Here is a 20,824-nt window from a genome sequence, read left to right on the forward strand (position 1 = left end):
TTGTTCATATGTGTGTTGTACCGTCCACCAAACAGTGATGACTCCATCTACATCTCGCTGTCTGATGATATGGACCAACTTCTATCTACTCATCCCAACTCTCTCTTCCTCATATGTGGTGATTTCAACTGTCATCATGCCAGTTGGCTGGGTGTGGGTACCTCTCTCACCAGCCATGGCTCCTCAGCAAAGGACTTCTGCGATTAAAATACTTAAAGACCAACCTCGTTCCCCGGGCCCGCACAGGCCACTGAACTGAAAATATATAGAATGACCATTGCCATTCACACCACACAGGTGGAGATGTAGCTACCGGGCGCCATCTTGGTTGGCACTCGATGCTGGGCGATGGTGATTTCCGTCATGCGTTTGCACGGAATTCAGAGCGAAAAGCGATTGCGGTTTTTCACCTTTTGTGCGATCGTTTTTCAATAGGAAACCTATCACAGTTACTACAACACTTTCCTTTATCCTTTCCTTTTCACAAAAAAAAATTCGAGTACAAATATTGTTAATTTAGGAGCGTGAAGAACTCGGGACATTTTCATGAAACTTGCGAAGAGTCTGTCCGTATTATTTCACAATGATTTGTTTTTGGTCAAAATTGAAAGCATGAGCTGTCCTTTTATTACGTATCAAAATAATGCAAACTAAAGTGATGAAATGTAATCAACTTTATTAAGTCGGCCCAAATGGTTGGCAGAGTGAGCAGCCGGGAGAATGTCCATGTCTGTGTGTACAACGTGTGTACCGTACATGTAATGTTTGTTTTTGTATGTCACATGATTTTGTCATTTTTCATTTACGAAATTTTTAATTACGAAAAATGTCATAATATGTCATTTTAACAGTTGTCTGGCTTTTAAAATCTGGGACACGTTCAAAATAAACGAGATCCGCAAAGCGAGTCGGTCGAGTCGTGCTAACCAAGATGGCGACACGGCGGCTACACTTTTCACGGAGTATGAGCGTTCTATATATTTTCAATTCAATGGCACGGCCCTGGTTCTCTTCACCGAAAATCTTCACCAAACACCGGAACCAATAAGATTAGAGCATTTGAAAAAATATTTCAAAAAAGCTTGTTACCATGCTTCGGTGGCTGAAAACGGCATCAAATATTCTAAAATTAAGGAATAATTATTTTTTAGAAATCTCGCGGCTGTTGGGGATAGTTTTTCACGGCCGGAAATATCCGAAATTGAGAAGGAAATCGTGGCAAGAGGCTTTGGCTTCGCCGGCTCATTGCGGCTTTGCAGTCGGGTCATATTAGTTCATTGTTCATAATCGTGTAAGTGATTAATTTTGAGCATGATTGTACGCTTCGTGGCATACGTCACATCCTGTTTGAAACGGACTTAGCCTGCTCCCATGCGCCTTCTCCCAACGTCACATCCGGCATGTTCAAAACGCTGCCGCCATTTCGTCGTTGAGCGCATGGATTGATCATCGTCAGAGGAAAATGGGAGAATTACTAATCGAAGTTGACCAAAAAAATTTGGGGGGGGGGGGGGAGGTTGCAAGTAGCTGGCGTTGCCGAATGCGCAAAATAGTCTGGCGCCGGCACTGCTTGTACCAAGAACCAAGTTCCAACATATTGTTTATTAATATACTTGATGGTGATGAGCGTTGTAAGAAAATTAAATTATTCACTAAAATATAACATAAACAAATATTCATTGGTCCACTTCGTGAGTATAATCAAATGCAGTCCCCTTCCCTAATTCCCCTTCCCCAATTTTTGCTTCCACCACAAGTAGTAGGGGAACGGGGTGTCTAACAGCAAACAAACCTAGTGAGTGAGAATGAGCATCAGAGAATGTCTGTTGAAGATCGTGAAATCTCGAGGATAAATTCTATTTGAAAAGCCAGTGAGTCAATAATTATCCTTTATTTACTCCATTGACTTCAATATTAAATTTGTTGTGCTTCAGAACCCCCATTTTCCTACTACTTGTGGCCTTCTCTATGCCCGCTTGGTGGGTCAGTTTTTCTTTGTGGAGGGCACAATGACCTCAACAATTTACATTAACATGTTGGAAGGATTTGCCTTCCCACAGATTGAGGATCTGCAACCCGATATCATTTTTCAACAGAATGACGCTCCCCTTCATTGGGCCTTAGACGTTCGAGCCGTCCTGAATGAAAAATTTACAGGTCTGGATTGGCTGAGACGGACCAACCGCCTGGCCCCCACGATCACCAGACATAACTCCTCTTGATTTTTCTTGCTGTGGGGGTTTGTCAAAGATGTTGTCTTCAACATCAAAGTGTCAAACCTGCAGGATCTTCGTTCTCAGATCATAGCTGCATGCGCACAGGTGGACACAAACATGCTGAGGCAAACATGGCAAGAACTCGTCTACCAATTATGTCTTGCCCACGACAAACGGAGCTCACATTGAAGTATATTGTTGTGGATATGAGAATTGTGTTTTTTATTGTGTAGTACATTGTAAAATATCACCCTCCTTCCTCCAGTTGTGTATAAAGGTCAAAGTGCGTCCCGTAATTAGGTCATAAACAATCACGTTAGCCAATCATAGATTTCCTCCTTGTTGGTAGTTTATTTCCTTATTCTATGTAGGTTAAGGCTGTGTCTTCCATTTATTGACACTCCATTGCACCGAATTCAAATAGATAGATCCCCTTTTTTTCCCAAAGCCCCATTCCCAAAGCCTCGATTGCCAACTGCATTCGCCGCAGCTGCTGGGTGGTTTTCACCGCGACTCCATTAGCCACGAGGTGGGCTCGGAGAAGAAGGGGGAGGAGCCGCCGAATCCAGGGTGTGGCCCGCCCATCGTCATCAAAAGGGTGGAGCCAGCGAGCCCTGACCAGCCAACCAGGGCTGGGGAAATACCATCACGGGCGTGGCGCGGGTTGATCTAAAAGCGCGTTATAAAAGCGCGCGCGCAAGCATTTTGAGAGAGAGGCGGCGGATGTGGCAGATGCGTGACAAGAGCAGTCCACCAGAGTTCAGTTCAGAGGAGGAGAGAGGGAGTTCTGGAAAGAAAAGAGCATAGCCAAAGAGCACAAGGCGAATGAGAATCGGCACGCCCTGCTCGCGGTACCAACCAGGACTCGAAGGAACAGCAAGTGCGGGCACGCGAACCTCGACGTCCCGCGGTCCTCGGATATCCCTGTCGCCCGTTCTGTGAACCAGAGTGCGAGGAGCCGGAGCTGTCACCTCCAGCCCTGCCGTTTGCACGGACCTGACCCTTCCTCTCCCTCCAGCATTCATTCCTGCCATTCCATCCTTCTTGTGTACGTGAGTTTGTTTTGTGTCTTGTCCCTGGGTTATAATTAAGACTGTAGGTAAGCTAGCGTTGCACTGTGTCTCCTTGATTCCTTCTGTCTTTATTTTATTATCCTTCCTTCTCCTTGGTTTCTTTTGGTCCTGTAAATAGTAATAATAAATAATAGTCGTATTTCAAACCTTTTTGCCTTCGTCTTCCTCTTCTTCACATCCGTCGTCTTTGTCTTTTCCAAATTTAATATCTGTGGCACAATTTGGCCAACGTTCAGAATCGGGTTAGTCATTGTTAACGGTTCGGGCCGCGGCTGCCATCCGCTCGGCAAATTACCATCTTATCCGCGGTCACGAACGAAGCTGTGCACCGGCCTTTCCGGAGGCCGCGGTGCAGCTTCAGGGACCACGTCGGTCAGTGACAAGCGAGGGGACTAATCCCCCCTCAAAGGGGAACCATAGGCCGACGTTGGGTTCCGTAACAATATTGATGGTGGGCACAAAACCTTATGAGTTTTGTATCATAGAAACCGATGGGAATCATTGTGTCATTTGTGGTTCTAAATAAATTAACAACCAAAGTTGACCGGATATTTTTGTAACACCCTGTATAAATCGTCATAAGACTATATATATCACATTAACTGTATGGCAATTAAAACCTGTGTAATTTCTTCACTTGTACTACTTTATGCATTGATCTTTGCTTTGAGATTCCAGGAACTCACGTATGAAACAAATATAAGAACAACTAGAAAGCATCTGAAAATGCAAAGCCATCTGCATCCGCTTTGTATTCAAACTTCTTCTGTTTGGTAAACTTGATGAAAACAGCTTAACAATAGCTAAAAATTACGATTTTAGGCAATTTTGACTTTTTCACCTTAAAAGCAATATGCTTCAGTGACCCAATATGCAAAGCCTGCTTAGATTTCAAGTCAAGTCGGATCAAAATTGACGATTTTATGCAACCTTGACTTGACCTTTTGTTAAAAAAACAAAACAACTAATCAGCTTCTAGCTTTTGATTGGTGAACCAATTCAGTGAACCAAGATGCAAATTCTTAAAATTTCAAGTCAATCGAATGAAAATTTACCGTTTTACGCAACTTTGACATTTCATCTTTTGATATACATATAAAAAAAAAACAATCTGCTTCTAATTTTGGAATGGTGAACCAATTCAGTGACTCAATATGCAAATTCTTAAAATTTCAGGTCATCATGAAAATTGGTAATTTTATGTGACTTCATTTTATGGAAATTGGTAATTTTATGTGACTTCATTTTATGGAAATTGGTAATTTTATGTGACTTCATTTTATGGAAATTGGTAATTTTACGAATGTGGTAATTTTATGGAAATTCTTAAGACATCACCTTTGACCTTTTGACCAAATTATTAATTTGTCTCCTCCATATTCTCATAATAAAGCTTTTTTGAAAACTTGATGACAAAACTCAAATGGTAAATTGAAATTTCAGGTCAATTGGATGAAAATGGATGATTTTAGGTGATGCTGATTTTTGACCTTTTGACAAAAAATATTAATTTCTCTTCTCCATATTCTGATAATGAAGCTATGCTGAAAATTTGATGAAAATAGCTCAAATGTAAAAAAAAGCCTGGAGACACACACACACACACACACACACACACACACACACACACACACACACACACACACACGCACGCACACGTTGTTTTCTTGTTTTCTTTCTTCCATTCTTCTTTTTTTCTGTCTTTATTTATTACCTTTGTTTCCTATATTTTGGAAATAAAGAACAAGCATTATGTTTACCTTGATGTTCATATTTATATTCTCCTGGGCATTTACTCGGCTCTCTCTGTCTTTCCTCTGGATTTCAGGAGAACCCTTTCATTTTGGACATGTCTCATCCACTTCCTGCCTTGCTCTTCAGCTGCCAGGATGGAATAAGTTGCACTAACCTTGCTATGATTATTGGCTCAATGCTACTTTCTGTTCGGACAAGGCAGCAGCAAAGGGGGAGGTCAGTACCTTTAAAAACACCTTAATACCCATACGAATTATTTGGTGAAAAACCATGTTTGACCATGCATAAAATACTCTTTCCAAGATTAAAAAATAGTGGACAGTTGATAGAGGAGGGATCTGTAGGTCTACATCAGTGGTTCCCAAACTTTTTTGTCCACGACCCAAAATTTCGCCTTGCGACCCAAATGATACCAGTACATACTTGGCACGTGGTACCTATGATAAAAAAATAGTTGGAGAAAATGCTTTTGACGTGAAAAGTCCCTCAAAAACCAGGATTTTGAGGGAGGTTTTTCAAGTTGGGGTCATAACCCTGGGTTTGGGAACTCATGATACACGTGAAGGATTACATGTCCTTGATTCTACTGGTATTTCCTCAGCTCTGGGAAGAGACCATTAAAGCAAGAAGGAAGGTTTCAAATCGTGCAGAGTATCATGAACATGATTCCCAATGGACATCACATAGTTGATGAGGTATGAATGCATTTTATGTACAAAACTCGAGTGTTAAAATTTTAAAATGATGTCTGAAAAACCTGGCTTTTACTCATTTTGAAATGATAAAATCAAATGATTAAAGCTTCTCTCCACAATAATTCATGCCATGGCTGTAGGCCGAGCACATGGGTATTGCGATGATCCCGTCTGTGCGTTTGTCTCATCTTCATGTGAATAACTGCTCAAAGATGGCAGCTAGAATCGCCAAATTTGGTGCGGAGTTTCATATTTTCTCAACCTCAGCCGAGTTTAATTTTGAGATTGCACGGAACCATGTAAACATTTACTCACACCACGTTCATGCGACAGTATAGGTGAGCACAATCTCACAAAGAAAAAACAACCGTATGAGTCAGCACCTCCATTTAGTCCATAGCTATTCATGGTATTCATCTGCAGAACTGAGATTGATTTACAACGTCTGTTTAAAAATCAAAAATCGTAAGTACATTGCCTGAACAAGGCAGGACCGCAGTTTAACCGAACCTCAAGACAACGTGAATTTGAATCCAAGATGAAGAGCACGAGAGTCCATTTGTAATGAGTCCTCATCATGAAATCCTTTGTGATGAGTAACATTTTTGTTGGACAGTCTCATTTTCAAGATCAAATTAAAACTCGATTTTACAAACAATGAAATATCGAATCTTTTTTTTTTTTTTTTTAATGAACAAACTCAAAATCAGTTTATCTTTCCACATGAATTATCTAAAACTTTATTATTGTCAGATCAGTAAAGTATATTATTGCCAAATTTAAAATGTGGGTCAAACCATACAGAGTGGAATGTTGAATATTTATATTACTTGTTTCAATATTGAATCTTTTTGATGGGTGTGGGCACACCACAACATTATGTCCTGCCTTGCGTGATAAGGAGCACCCTTTTAATATTCATTTGTCAGGGGAGTGCTGGAGGGAGACTTCAGATAACAAAACATCCATACAGTGACCAGTCAAGACCACATCTGTTAGTTATGTCGATACTCGACTGCATTTCATTCAGAAACAAGGAATGAGATATCCCGATGCTGAGGCCAAACACATTGACACTCAAAATCCAGAGGTTGATGTGAAGGACACCCAGGTCATCCATGTCTTTAAAACTAAGACAGCAACAAAGCACAATTCAAACATATTTACTGTTTTCTCATTGTGTTACATTCAATAATATTTTAATTTTTGTTTATTACCTCCGTCACCAAAGGTGGATGTTTTCACCCCTGTTTGTCTGTCTGTTTGTTTGTCTGTCCGTTTGTGAAGAAAATATCTCAAAAGGTTGTGGATGGATTTGGACAAAACTTGGTGGAACAGTTGGGTGTCTGACAAGGACGATTCGATTTGATTTTGGTGAAGATCTGAATATGGATTCAGATATGAGAATTTGTTTAATTTTTACGAGTGATTCTTCACCATTGGGAGAAAAGGACAAAAACGATACATAGCAGGATATCTCAAAAAGTTATGTATGGATTTTTTGAAGAAACTTGGTGGAACAGTTGGGTGTCTGACAAGGACGATTCTTTTTGATTTTGGTGAAGATCTGAACATGGATTCAGATATGAGAGTTTGTTTAATTTTTTAAGTGATTCTTCACCATTGGGAGAAAGGGCCAAAAACGATACATAGCAGGATATCTCAAAAAGTTATGTATGGATTTGGACGAAACTTGTTGGACAGGTTGGGTGTGTGACAAGGAAAAATCGAATCAATTTTGGTGAAGATCTGGATCTAGATCCAGCTAGTATAATTTTTTAAGTGATTCTTCATCATTGAGTGATATGCCCAACCAGGTGGAGGTGTGCTCTCTAGTGAGTGCCGGTCTAGTTTAATGTTTCAGCACTGATAAAACATGATAGAGGGGTCAATATATGGTTCAACCCCCAAAAAATTGATACAAAAGGTTTTTCAATGGATTCTGGTACCATTGGGCATGCCAAATAACATACTAAAAATCTAGTAACATCTGACTTCCGGAAAGGGGTCATTTTCAAGATGGCGTCCAAGATGGCCTGAAATCAGCATACGTCTATGTCCAAGAGATGGGTCAGCTTGATATCAACCACCCAGACATATTCAGAAAATTCGAAAAGGGTTTTCATGTTATCCGTCGCAGCAGCCAGTTATGGGCAGGCCTCAGTTCAGATCTTGTCATTGAGCAGACGTTGATGAGGTCGTTGAAGACCACTAGAGGTCTGACACGCAGAAGCGGATTGTCTGAAGAGCAGAGAGCCCTTTGGACCATGTCAAGCCCCATAACATCAGAGTACAATATCGCAATGCAGGAGTTCACAAACCTGTCATACACGACATCTGAACAGCACAAGGATTTGACGGAGTCAAGGATGAAAAGGGACGCTGCTGACCTGGAGGAGATCAGTTCAAAACTTGTAGGATGCTCACCTTTCTCGCCAGACTCTTCATTAAGGAACATTGTCACTGGTGTTGTGGCTCAGGAAGGTGTGAATGTGCATGAATATGAGTCTGTTGGATGCAAAATCATGCACAAAATGATTGGACAGTATGCATTCACATTCTCATTCAGTAGAAAGGATAAAGCCAGAACCCTTGGACAAACATCAGCTATAAAAGTCGCTCTTGATCAAACCATTGATTCTGCACTTCTTTTTCAACGTTTCCTGGTAGTCTCCCAAACTGGAGAGCTATCATTGCAGGAGGTTATGAGTTATGAGCTCAGTCCTTTCCCTCCTGCCCTCTTTGAAGCCAGAAACGTCTTCCGAAAGGCTGATAAGCCACAACTAGCTCACGCGACCTGTGATCATGCAAGTGATGCCATCCTAGATTCTGTACCAGAAACGGAGATCCACGTCCTTGATGGAGGTTCACTCCTTCACAGAATACCATGGAAGAGTGGAGAAAGCTATGGTGAAATAGCGCAGTCGTATGCTGACTTCACCATCCAGCATTATGGTTCAGCTACGACCATCGTCTTTGATGGCTATGAGGAAGGGCCGTCCATTAAAGACAACACGCATCAGAGAAGAGGACACAATATTCATCCCATTGTCAGCTTCACTGCTGAGACAAAGTTCTCAGGCAAGAAGGAGGAGGTGTCCTGTCAAGAGATATCAATAAACAGAGACTGATCGGGATGATAAGTGATGAACTGAGAGAAAGGTATTGCACTGTGGTCAATGCACCTGGAGATGCTGACGTAGATATAGTAAAGGCTGCAGTGGAGGCATCTCTTCTGCACACCACTACACTGATTGGAGAAGATACTGATCTCCTTGTCTTACTCCTTTACTATGCGCAGGGAGACAGTAAGAGCCTTTATTTCAGATCAGACAAGTCCAAAGCTGATGGCAGTTTTAAAGTGTATGACATCAACCGTCTAAAAGAAATCCTCGGACTTGACGTGTTCTCAGTTGATATTCATCCATGCCATGACTGGTTGTGACACGACTTCTCGGATTTTTGGTGTTGGCAAAAAGACTGCTTTCCAGAAGCTTGTAAAAGGAGACCCTGTCCTTCGGTCTTGTGCCAACACATTCACCATCCCAAACCAGACGACAGAGGTGATCGATGACCTTGGATGCCGAGTAATGGCTATCCTCTTTGGTGGCAAGTGCAAAGATTCCCTTGCAACAATGCGATATAACACCTTCAGCAAGAAGGTTGTCTCTGCTTCGTCTTTTGTAACACCCGAACGTCTGCCCCCAACTGAATCTGCCACCAAACTTCACTGTCGTAGAGCGTACTACCAGATCATGGTGTGGATGGGAAAAGAAGAGGGTATGGATGCCATGAAATGGGGGTGGAGCCTGCAGGATAATCAGTTTGTCCCACTTATGTCAAGAATGAACGCTGCTCCAGACAGTCTCTTGAAGGTCATTCATTGTAACTGCTCCACTGCCTGCAAGACACTCCGCTGCTCTTGTAGACGATATGGACTACCATGTACTACTGCCTGTGGACCGTGCCAACTTGAAGAATGTGACAATCCACATAAGTTTCTTCCAGAGGAGTCGGAGGATGACGACGAATAGCGACTAACTGTATAAGACAACAAATGCCTAATGGGCTGGTAAACCTGGCTTACTGGATTACCTGATTACTTTGTGCTTATTTAAGTAATTTTGATGATTTCCTGGGTGCCTTAAACCTAGGTATACACACTGAAAAAATCTCTCTAGGTTGACTACTATTCGACAGAGCCATTTTAGTGGATCAGGATGTCACCTTGGGATTCCATCTTGGACTTGTCAATAAATAATTAACTGATGGTAATTATATTGATTCAGTTGGATTCCTTGGGCCCTAAAACCTAGGGTTAGACACCAAAACCACCTTTCTAGGTTGAATAATAATTGAGATATGGCCATTTTAAGCTCCCGGCGGCCATCTTGGACGCCATCTTGAAAATGACCCCTTTCCGGAAGTCAGATGTCTCTAGATTTTTAGTATGTTATTTAGCATGCCCAATGGTACCAGAATCCATTGAAAAACCTTTTTTATGAAAATTTTTGGGTTTCGGTGAGTTTTTTTCGTATATTGACCCCTCTATGATACATTTGGAGGCTTGAGAGCTAACTTTGTTGAATTTTGTAAAATGGAAGGTTGCTTATCTCCTCATTCTCAGTCAAATGTGATTGTGTGTGTGTGTGTGTGTGTGTGTGTGTATTGATGTATCATCATCATCATCATCATTTATTTCTACATTTCAAACCATTTGAGTCAAATGACAGAGAAAATAAAGTGGGCCGGTGGTTCGGTCGGTGTTCCTGCCTCACACCTAGCTCGGCTTCACGCTGTTGAAACCAAAACTTTCAGAATCATTGGAATCTCCCGCGATGAAGCTAACTCCGAGGGCCTTTCACTTACTCACGGCAGGCAGGTTGGTGGTCTTTCTGTCTTCTACCGACTCCTCTCCGGCCTTGCTCCCCCAGCTCTCTCTGGGCTCTGTCCCCCAAATATTCCTGCAGGTCGCACAAGATCTGCCTGCAACCCTCTTATGGTTAAACTGCCAAAATCAAGACTCTCTGCTCACCTTCACTCCTTCATACCTCTTTTCTCCCGCCTCTGGAACAAACTCCTTCACTCTCTTCAATCCCACTCCTCCCTCCAGGTCTTTAAAACAGCTGTTCACCACCATCTCTTATCTCCCCCCATCCAAAACCTTGATCTTTTCTACCCCCGCTAATTTCACCCCAGATTCACTTTTTTGGAATACCAACTTCCTTCCTGGAAGTCCTTGCAGTGTCCTTGTGTTTTATACTTCTCCCACTCCTTCCCCCCAACCCCCCTTCCCACGCCTCCTACCCCAAGCCCTCCCACATATCTCCCGATGTCCGTGCTCTCAAATGTTGTGTTTGTGTGCTTCCCCTTCTCTCCCCATCTTGTCTACTTCGACCCTTATTATATGTTTTGTGTGTCTCTTTGATTTTTTTTGTGTGATAAATGTTAGCTCTTTCACGAGCCTCGATCCTGTATACAAAAAAAAAAAAAGTATTAAAAAATAGAGTGCAAAGAAATACCACACAAATCTGGATAGTTATAAAGATTATTTTTTTGACATGGATTAAACAAATAGATCTTCATTCTTTTCAACATCTGAATCTGAGTTCCCTGTATATTCACCAAGTAAAGTTGTGGAGGGGTCGATTAATAAGCAAAGTGTAGACCCCCATATATTACATATAAAATGACAAAATTAACCAAACGATGAGAATGTGGAAAATAAATACAATGAAAAGAAAAATATAGTGAAATAAAGGGAGTGAGAAAGGAAAATATATCTACTGACCAGTTTCACCTTTACTTGGTCTCATCAGGGCAACACCTCGCTGTTCCATGCACTTGGTGATTTTGAAGCCTTATGGCTTTTAATGGGTTAATGATACATTTCTAACTGTGATTGGTAAGGTAATATGCATCAGTGTTAGTGCCCCATAAAAGCTATTGCTGCACGATCTGGAAACAAGTGCCACCTGCTACATGGACACATTGTGTTCTGAACCACCAATCACAACCAGGAGGCATCACGATTGGTTATGATGGTCAATCGAGAGTTATCATTAAGATGCTATGTCTGTTATCTAAATATATAGATATATATATATATATATATATATAATATTTTATATATATATATATATGTATATATATGTACATATATATATACATATATATATATACATATATATATATATATACATATATGTATATATATACATATATGTATATATATACATATATGTACATATATACATATATGTACATATATACATATATGTACATATATACATATATGTACATATATACATATATGTACATATATACATATATGTATATATATACATATATGTATATATATTCACATATATACAGGGTGTCAAAAGTGGCGCCCGATTTCTGTTTATATATATTGTTACTGATCGCGGTTTAGATGGTATGATGGGCCGAGCGGATGGTCCAACCGCGACCGAACAGTTACTCCCCGATTAGAATCTGATTCCACCCGACGTTGACCAGATTGCACCGCGGCTGCTCAATGAGGGAAAAGACTAAAACGACGAATGCAAAGAGGAAAACGAAGGCAAAGAAAGGTTTGGAAATACTACTGAATTTATTGACTATTTACACACATAAGCAAAAAGAAAGCAGTCACGTTTATTTACAAGCACATAAGACGCAGGTGACACAGTGAAAATACTAGCTTATACAGACTTAATTAACCCAGGACAGAACAAACAGAACAAACTCACGTACACAAGAAGGATGGAATGGCAGGAGGTGGATGGCTGGAGGGAGAGGAAGGTCCAAGGGGGTCCTGCAGCACAACCGGCGTGTTTAGCAGCCGCCGTTCAGGCCCCCAAGCTGCTGTTGTGGCTGCTGTGGACGTCGCGTGCTTTGCCAGGCCTTGTCCGACTCGTCTGGTCCAAACCCTCAACTCTTTCTTGTGCGTTCGTTCACTCTTTACCACCGACTCCTCACCGCAACCAACTGACCACCGACTCCACTGACTGACTCCTCCACTGACGACCAACTCACGACTCTCTCTCGTGCGCGCCTTTATAACGCCTCCGGCGATTAAGCCGCCGGCCTTCAGGACACGCCCATCGGGGTGCTCACCTCGGCCCTGGTTGGTCACGCGACCCTCTCGCTCCGCCCTTGATGACGACGGGCGGGCACGCCTTTCTTCCCCGACTCGAGCACATGTTCAATGGTGGTTTTGGAGGGGAGGTAATATGGGCAATCGAGGCTTGGCAATGACGAAAGGGGATGTAAAAGGGAATGGAGATTTTGGGGATGGGAATGAAAGGGGATCTATTCTCTTTCACTGGTGCAATGGAGTACTTAAATTAATGGGAGACACAGCCTTACTCTAAAACACAGAATAAGAGATAACTATCAAACAGGGGTATTCTATTATTTGGCTGATGTGTATGCTTGTGGACTAATTATGGGATGCCCTTTCACCTTTACACAGCTCCGGAGGTAGGGGGGCGCAGAATAAACAATAATAATAATAATACAGCACACAATCAAAAAAATACAGTCCTCAGCTCCGCAACACTGCACCCTCCTCCTCTTAGGCACGGCCCGGGCCTACAACTTTTATTTAGTGTGACACGTAGGTGTAGTTCCCTCTACTTTTAACCTGACCCTGAGTGCGACAGTTTTAAAACATAAATAAATGTGTCCCGCTGCTCCATTGCACCCTGCCTAACAGACTTACGCCCACAGTTAACCGAATTGCGGAATGGTCTTCAAACTATACACTGACGGTGGGGAGCATTATTTACAATGACGCTATTTTTATTTACACAACTAACCCAGGACCTGTGATTGTTCTTTCTGGGGGGAGACAGTCTGCTCTGCATCAATGCACCATGAAAGCACCCAAAAACGCACCAATACACACCCAAGCACCAATCGGTGCAGTCACCATTGTTTAACAATAAAAAATAAATCAACAACCCCTAACCCTGCAGGTGATCTCTTGCTCTTCGGCTCCTTCTGCTGGTTATTATTATTTGTTCTTCCAGATGTTGTCATTCTTTTTGCTTTGCTTACTGGCGGCCTATTTGTAATAAAGTGTGCCCAATGTGTCCTTTTTATTTTCTTTATTTATGGCCCACAGGGCCGACTACGTGTGGTTCACCTGTGGGGCATCGGTGCCCTGTGGCCAAGGTCCGCCAGCAAGATTTCGGGCCCTCATGGCCGGTTCCAGCAGAGGGGCCATGCCCCACCCCATGGGGTCCATAAGTGGTGCTTGGCCACAGACCTGTGGTCCATAATGTGGTGCATCGATGCAGACAGCTGGTTCTGGGAATTCCGGGCGCACAATGGAGGACTCACGCACGCTCCCCTCGGCACCCAATGGCGCACAGGTCATGTGGGAGACAAAAAAAGACTTGAGCGAGGGGTAAGGTCACAAGGGTACACATCAATAAGGCAATGCAAGGCGAAATGCGTACGGAGAGCGAAATGAGAAAGCTCGTCCCTACCGTACGTCACCCCCCCCCCTCCCCGTGACCTACACTACCCTTGCCCTTACCCCATATGTACAAAATCTACACATTACCAATCCGTCGCTACTGTCACGTCTCCCCCATATTTCTCCTATACCAAATTCGTCTCCACAATCCCTCTATCCAAAATTTGCCATCACCCAATTCGTCATCAATCCTCATAAGGAGGAAGAGATGGAACATCAAGCACAATGTCACACCCACGTCATGATGCGTCTCACAATCCAAACATTTGCATCAATGAAAAATAATAAAACATGGCATGGTGTGGAGTTCCTGTCACCTCAGGTGAGTGGATGCAGATGGTGCGAGGAGACTTCATCCTAACTACTTTCTAAATGACATTAACACACTTTACACTACCCGGGGTCTTTCCCTGCCAATCCATTGGCCAACTTACACTATGGGTTCTAAAAACCAATTCCCATTGACCAAACTGTGGTGCTTCTCAATTTGGGGTCTCACTCCCCCGATTAATCTCCCGGTGCCCTCGCACAATTTCTGGGCTGCGACGTGTAGCTCTCCCAGCAGGTCTACCCACCTGCACACCTCCACCACTGTAGTTGCCACCCAAGCTTGCCTAGCTCCTCACCCTAACCTAACTAACTGGGGAAGGCCCTCTCCTGGCTCTGTCACCCCTTGGTGCCCTCTGGCACTGGGCTACCCGGGTCCGTCCTCCGGATCCTCGGGCCCCATCCACAACTACCGGCTCCCAGAGCCCACCTGCGGCCTCACCTGGCCGACATCTTCACAGTGGTGGAGTGCCCAAACCAACTACACACACTAACAGGCTACACGCCCAGCCATTTCCACAACACTAATGCACCCATCCAAAGACCATTCTTTCACCCGCACCACAGATGCCAATATCCAACCACAATTTACCTGTACCCTCTACCTAACACTTACACTACCCGCCCCGGGTATCCGTGATGGGGGTCCCCTCTTCCCCCATTCACACCTTCGCACCATCCACTCCACTCCACAATTTCCACCATACTCACTCCACGACCATCCATTCCAATACTCCATACCATTTATTCCATACACCTGTCCTCCATACCTGTTGTTGCACACCTGTGCACTCACACCTGGTGCCACCTGCACCCTCCTTTCTTCCTGGACCATTTGGTCAACACAACACGCAATCACCACTACTCCCTCATACACTGCTCCACACACCTGTTCAGTTGCACACCTGTGCAATCACACCTGTTCAATCACACCTGTTCAATCCTCAAACACACGGCATCATCTCATCTAACTACTCCCCTCTGAAACTTGCACTTCCCAGTCGTCCCTTTAAACTATTGCGCTCCCACGTCATTATCATCCACCCTAAACTACCTGCGTCCCCACTACAGGTATCAGTCACTAACTAATCTTAACGTTACCTAATGTCATCTTCGCTAGATCCCTACACACGATATATCCTAACCCACCCGGGCTAGTTTTCACTGCCATCAACCCCATAATCTATAGCGCATTTGCCCCCACTGGTTGTGAGGGATGGTGGATTTGCCATCCCACCACATCGGGGGTCTCTCCCTATAAATTTTGTTCGTCCAAATTCAACCAATTCAAAAATTTTCCATTTACTGCCAATTCTACCCACTATTATAAATTTCGTATCAAATCACTACCATCATCATCCAGTCCGCTATATCCTAGCCTCGGTGCGTCGTGACATCATTAAACTCGGTTCGTAAAGCCGAGCAATGAATTCGGGTGGTTTGGTCACCTGCAGGTTGAATCCGTCCGGCTTTCGGTTCAAGGGAGGTGGTTTGGTTGGACCGAGGTTCCACGCACCATCTCGGCGCGGCACCTTGCGGTCCCGGGCCCGATGGCTCAATCTCCCCCGGTCGGAACCCCGTCCCCACGAGGGGGCACCGTTCCGCTTCCTCCCACTCGCCCTTGAACCGGACCGGTCGCCTAGCCCGCCAAGGCCCGGACTCGACCGTGCGGGGCGGGGCCAAGCCCGAATCGGCAACGACGCTTCGAAGAGAAGCGACGCAGCATCGACCCGCACCGGGCCTCGCACCCAACAAAGCACCCCGCGCCCCGAGTGCTCGCATCGGCTATCCGTCGCCCTAACCGCTAACCCGGTTACCGTCGATGCTTCACTTGCATGCTCACACGCATACGCTACCCCTTTCACCCTCACAAAACCCGGCGTTCCAACGCCGTCCGTACATTCCACCAACGTACTCCCTGTTACACACCACACCTCTCGCGCACACTCGCTGTTCGCACACTCCTTTAACACACCTCGCGCACCGTCTTGCGCACTCTCCCTCGGTACGTACTCCGTACCACTCACCATGGGCGTGCACTCTTGCATCCACCCACTAACGTGCTCAGATGGGCTCTCCCACTCTCGCGCTACTACCAACTCAGGTGTGCTTTCTCGCACACCTTCGCCGTTCATCCCATGCGTGCATCCTCGCACCCGCTCCACCACCAACTCACTCTCCGGGTCACTCTCACCCTCGCACGTACACTCCGTACACCCCGACGTGCATTCTCGCTCGCACTCGGTTTCACTCCCACACTTTATAACACACCCACTCGCCGACGCACACTTTTTCCTCCCACGCGTGCCATTTCCACTCACACGGGACCCTTCACCAACGCCCGGATGCTTCCTCGATCCCAAGCGCGCGAAAATTCTTTTGGCGCTAAACATCCATTTACAAAATCTCCCAGCACAATACACAGCACGTCTCACCTTCGGGGTTCTTCTTCCTCCCTGCACCAAAACCTGTAAACTTCCATTCGGGTTAAGCACAGCATCGTGATGTGAGCAGGGACTTTGTACATAATCCATTTCTCCCTGCAATTCCCGGGCTACCTCCGTCATCTCTTCAATTTTAATTCCCAGCACTGCTTTTTCTTTATTAACCTCGGCGACCGCTGGCTTTAATAAAACACCCTCCTCTACCTCAGCGGTCGCCGGCTTTTCCAAACCCCGGGTCGCGATTTCTACCCCTGTCATTGTACCCGCGCTTTTCTCCGCTTCGCTCAACCAGCGCTTCTCGACCCGCTTTACCTCCTCGTGCACCCCTGGGACCCTTTCGCCCAACTTGCGGTCTCTGTCCCTCTGCTCCCTTTCCTCCCTATCGGCCCTCATTCCGTTCGTTGTTGCTTCCATTTGGTTTCCCAATCCGTTCGTTATTGCTTCCATTTGGTTTCCCCATTGTTCCATTTTATCACTCAATTTTTTAAGACCGTCATTCTCCCGTTTCATTCCCGCCATGATTTGGGCCATAACAAATCGCATGTACTCCGGCATCTCTGGCTCGGCTGCCGCGACCACGGGCGCGGCTAAATTTGGTGCCGCATTAACCATGTGCGTGAGGACGCCATCTTGTGCGTCTGATACTCCCTCAACCACATTGCCAATGTTCTCCTCCTCTCCTTCCTCCACATACATTTCCCCGAGGTCCTGGGTCGATTCTACCCCGTCTATCTCTCCCACCGGCATCCCGTCGCCTTGACCAGCCATGGCGCGATTTCAAAATTCGGGTTTTGTAAAACAATAGCAATTTCGGTATTTTGTAATTTTGAGCGCGTTAAGCGCGCTTCGGGTCCGATCTCACTCCTCGACACCAATTGTTACTGATCGCGGTTTAGATGGTATGATGGGCCGAGCGGATGGTCCAACCGCGACCGAACAGTTACTCCCCGATTAGAACCCGATTCCACCCGACGTTGACCAGATCGCACCGCGGTTGCTCAATGAGGGAAAAGACTAAAACGACGAATGCAAAGAGGAAAACGAAGGCAAAGAAAGGTTTGGAAATACTACTGAATTTATTGACTATTTACACACATAAGCAAAAAGAAAGCAGTCACGTTTATTTACAAGCACATAAGACGCAGGTGACACAGTGAAAATACTAGCTTATACAGACTTAATTAACCCAGGACAGAACAAACAGAACAAACTCACGTACACAAGAAGGATGGAATGGCAGGAGGTGGATGGCTGGAGGGAGAGGAAGGTCCAAGGGGGTCCTGCAGCACAGCCGGCGCGTTTAGCAGCCGCCGTTCAGGCCCCCAAGCTGCTGTTGTGGCTGCTGTGGACGTCGCGTGCTTTGCCAGGCCTTGTCCGACTCGTCTGGTCCAAACCCTCAACTCTTTCTTGTGCGTTCGTTCACTCTTTACCACCGACTCCTCACCGCAACCAACGCAACCAACTGACCACCACCACCGACTCCTCACCGCAACCAACTGACCACCGACTCCACTGACTGACTCCTCCACTGACGACCAACTCACGACTCTCTCTCGTGCGCGCCTTTATAACGCCTCCGGCGATTAAGCCGCCGGCCTTCAGGACACGCCCATCGGGGTGCTCACCTCGGCCCTGGTTGGTCACGCGACCCTCTCGCTCCGCCCTTGATGACGACGGGCGGGCACGCCTTTCTTCCCCGACTCGAGCACATGTTCAATGGTGGTTTTGGAGGGGAGGTAATATGGGCAATCGAGGCTTGGCAATGACGAAAGGGGATGTAAAAGGGAATGGAGATTTTGGGGATGGGAATGAAAGGGGATCTATTCTCTTTCACTGGTGCAATGGAGTACTTAAATTAATGGGAGACACAGCCTTACTCTAAAACACAGAATAAGAGATAACTATCAAACAGGGGTATTCTATTATTTGGCTGATGTGTATGCTTGTGGACTAATTATGGGATGCCCTTTCACCTTTACACAGCTCCGGAGGTAGGGGGGCGCAGAATAAACAATAATAATAATAATACAGCACACAATCAAAAAAATACAGTCCTCATCTCCGCAACAATATATATACAGACTTGGCATTTAATATGGAATTTTTTTTTTTCTTGACCGGTTTACTTTCTTAACTCAGTATATCAATCTGGTGAGTTTCTTTTACACTTTGGTGATTTATTTGTTAAAAGAATCATGTCACTGATTGTCTGTCGCAGCAAGAAGTCAACAACAGGATTATATCACAGGTGGCGTGGCAAAATGTACGGACAGGTGCATTTGACGATTGGCTTCACAGTCAGGTATACAAGGGTTGTTGCGTTCTGTATTAGTGGAAAACAACTGCTGCACGTCTCCAAAGGTTATTTCCACTTCCTCTGGAGATGGTCCGTCAACTCGACAATGCTGTTTGTCATGGAGTGGTGGCTTTACGAAATTATGGCATGAAAGAGAGTGCTATTGCTCGGCAGTATGGCATCACTCAAGGTCAGGTGTCAAAGATCCTGAAACGAAATGCTCAGAGGGGTGTCCCTACTCCAATACCAAGGCCAGGACGTCCCCGCAGAAGCACAAGGAGGGATAATCGCCAGCTGCACCGGTTAGTCCGCAATGGCCGTACCAAGTCAGCTAATCGGCTTAGGGCTCAGTGGCAGCAACTGACAAATGTGCCTGTATCCAGAAGGCTAGTCAACCAACGACTGGTTCAAGCAGGCTATCGTGCCAGGCATCCCTGAGAAAGGCACGCCTGACCAGACAACACAGCCAGTGCCGATTGCAGTGGGCCAGAGAGCATCGTCAATGGCAGCCAGGACACTGGAATCACGTGACCTTCAGTGACGAGTCTAGATTTCTGGTCTATCGTCAAGATGGCCACGTCCGAGTGCGCAGACAAGTGCATGAAGCCCACAACGAACATTGTATAGTACCAAGAGTCCAAGCTGGAGGTGGTGGGGTGACCGTTTGGGCTGTTTTTCATGCAGGGGGCAAAACTGACCTGGTTGTTCTGAATGGAAACCTGAACCAGTTCAAGTACAGGGCCATTCTGGAAGAAACATTGCTTCCATTTGCTCGTGCAGCCTTTCGAGGAAACTTTGTCTTCCAAGATGACAATGCACGGCCTCATCGTGCTCGCATGATCCAACACTTTCTTGCTGACCGTGGTGTAGAGCATATGGAGTGGCCTGCCATGTCCCCGGATATGAATCCGATGGAGAACTTGTGGGCAGACTTAACGCGTCAAATCGAGCACTTGGACCAGCAGCCGACCTCTGTGCGTGAATTGCAGCAGGCTATTGTCACTGCATGGCAAGCGATTCCTGTCCAAACCTTGGCAAATCTCGTGAACAGCATGCCTCAACGTGTACGTGCTCTCCTGAATGCTCGTGGGGGTTACACGAAGTACTGAACTGTAATTTTACTGTCCGTAATCCCAGTCGTAATTTAACTTTTGTTTTTGTTAAAAAAAAAATTTGGCTAATGTGCAAAATAAAGAGATACTTCTGGAAAACGTACAGAAGTTTAACACAGGACTGTCCATGAATTGAGTTCGATATCAGTTTACATCACTTTCAAGGATCAATTTATTTGCTTCGAAATGTCAAATGTGGTTTTTGTTTCTTTTAAAGGTCACATTAACAAAATCTAGAATAATTTCAACATAATTCCAATGAACTTTTGGTTCTAAGACATCTTGAAAAGTAAGTTTACCCCCACAAAAAAAAAATTCCATATTAAATGCCAAGTCTGTATATATATATATAGTATTAAAAAATAGTCTTGTTTATTGCATAGAGTCTTGTACGCAATATCCATATATATATACAGAC

At 44.8% G+C, this 20,824-nt stretch overlaps 1 protein-coding gene across 1 annotated transcript in view; it reads left to right on the plus strand.

Annotated features, from left to right (window-relative positions):
* PALD1 (phosphatase domain containing paladin 1) overlaps positions 1-20,824 on the plus strand; it is a 271,064-nt gene that overhangs the window by 151,647 nt on the left and 98,593 nt on the right. Inside the window, exons 9-10 of the mRNA XM_078783909.1 lie at positions 5,118-5,260; positions 5,646-5,739. Coding sequence (XP_078640035.1) covers positions 5,118-5,260; positions 5,646-5,739 — 237 coding nt within the window. The remainder of the gene's footprint in view (positions 1-5,117; positions 5,261-5,645; positions 5,740-20,824) is intronic.

The sequence above is a fragment of the Myxine glutinosa genome, chromosome 8, assembly GCF_964187855.1.
Source record: "Myxine glutinosa chromosome 8, kmMyxGlut1.1, whole genome shotgun sequence".
In the NCBI taxonomy this organism is placed as follows: Eukaryota; Metazoa; Chordata; class Myxini; order Myxiniformes; family Myxinidae; genus Myxine; species Myxine glutinosa.